The 943-nt window shown below is 42.8% G+C and overlaps 1 protein-coding gene across 1 annotated transcript in view; it reads right to left on the bottom strand.

Moving 5' to 3' along the window:
* LOC107701232 (mitochondrial import receptor subunit TOM20 homolog B) overlaps positions 1-596 on the bottom strand; it is a 7,249-nt gene extending 6,653 nt beyond the window's left edge. The window contains exon 1 of the mRNA XM_016503227.1: positions 350-596. Within this exon, the coding sequence (XP_016358713.1) occupies positions 350-473 (124 nt within the window). The 5' untranslated portion in view covers positions 474-596. The remainder of the gene's footprint in view (positions 1-349) is intronic.
* Between the last annotated feature and the right edge of the window lie 347 nt (positions 597-943).

Here is a 943-nt window from a genome sequence, read left to right as displayed (position 1 = left end):
CGGATGGATAGACGGATGGATGGATGGATGGATGGATAGACGGATGGATGAATGGATGGACGGACGGATAGATAGATAGATAGACAGATGGATGGATGGATAAACAGACGGATAGATAGACGGATGGATAGATGGATGGATGGATAGATAGACAGACATATAGATAGATAGACAGATGGATGGATGGATAGATAGATAGATAGATAGATAGATAGACATATAGATAGACAGACATATAGATAGATAGACAGATGGATAGATAGATGGATAGACGGATGGACAGATGGATGGATAGATTAATAGATAGCCAGACAGACGGATATGTAGATGGACAGACAGGTGCTCTCACGTTCTCGTAGTTTGTTCTTGTAGTTCGGGTCACTCCGTCTCTTTCTGTCGAAATAAATGCAGTAACCGACGAACAGCGCCGCGCCCAAACCAGCCGCGATCCTGCTGCTGCTGCCGCCCATCATGACGAGAGACACGATATCAGAGCCGAGAAACAACAATAATAATAATAATAACAGCAGAGATCAGCCCGACTGCGTGACCCTCACGGAGCCGCACGAGGAAAGACCCCGGTGACGTCATACCCGAGACGGCCGAGCTGCCGCTGGATTCCGCCTGATCAGAAATACTCGATCACACTCACGAACAATTTACTCGAGCTCAAAAGATGATAAAACAACGTAAGAATATCATATCTTTATGCGGAAAATAAAACTCTTTTAAAAATCCGTCCTGTACAGCAATCAAGTCTTCTGTTTTTACAGCAGGTGGCAGTAAAGATCCACAGATGAATAATATCAGACAGCTCAATGTTATTTGGTGCAAAAATAAAAGGCTGGATTTTTGTATTTATACAAAACATTTTGATTATCGGTAAGTTTTATTTATGCGTGCGTTGATTTGTCGAAGTTTCTCCACGTTCTGTGGCATTTAA

The sequence above is a fragment of the Sinocyclocheilus anshuiensis genome, unplaced genomic scaffold, assembly GCF_001515605.1.
Source record: "Sinocyclocheilus anshuiensis isolate Anshui unplaced genomic scaffold, SAMN03320099.WGS_v1.1 scaffold21, whole genome shotgun sequence".
Lineage (NCBI taxonomy): Eukaryota > Metazoa > Chordata > Actinopteri > Cypriniformes > Cyprinidae > Sinocyclocheilus > Sinocyclocheilus anshuiensis.
This window is presented reverse-complemented; position numbering and strand designations above follow the sequence as displayed.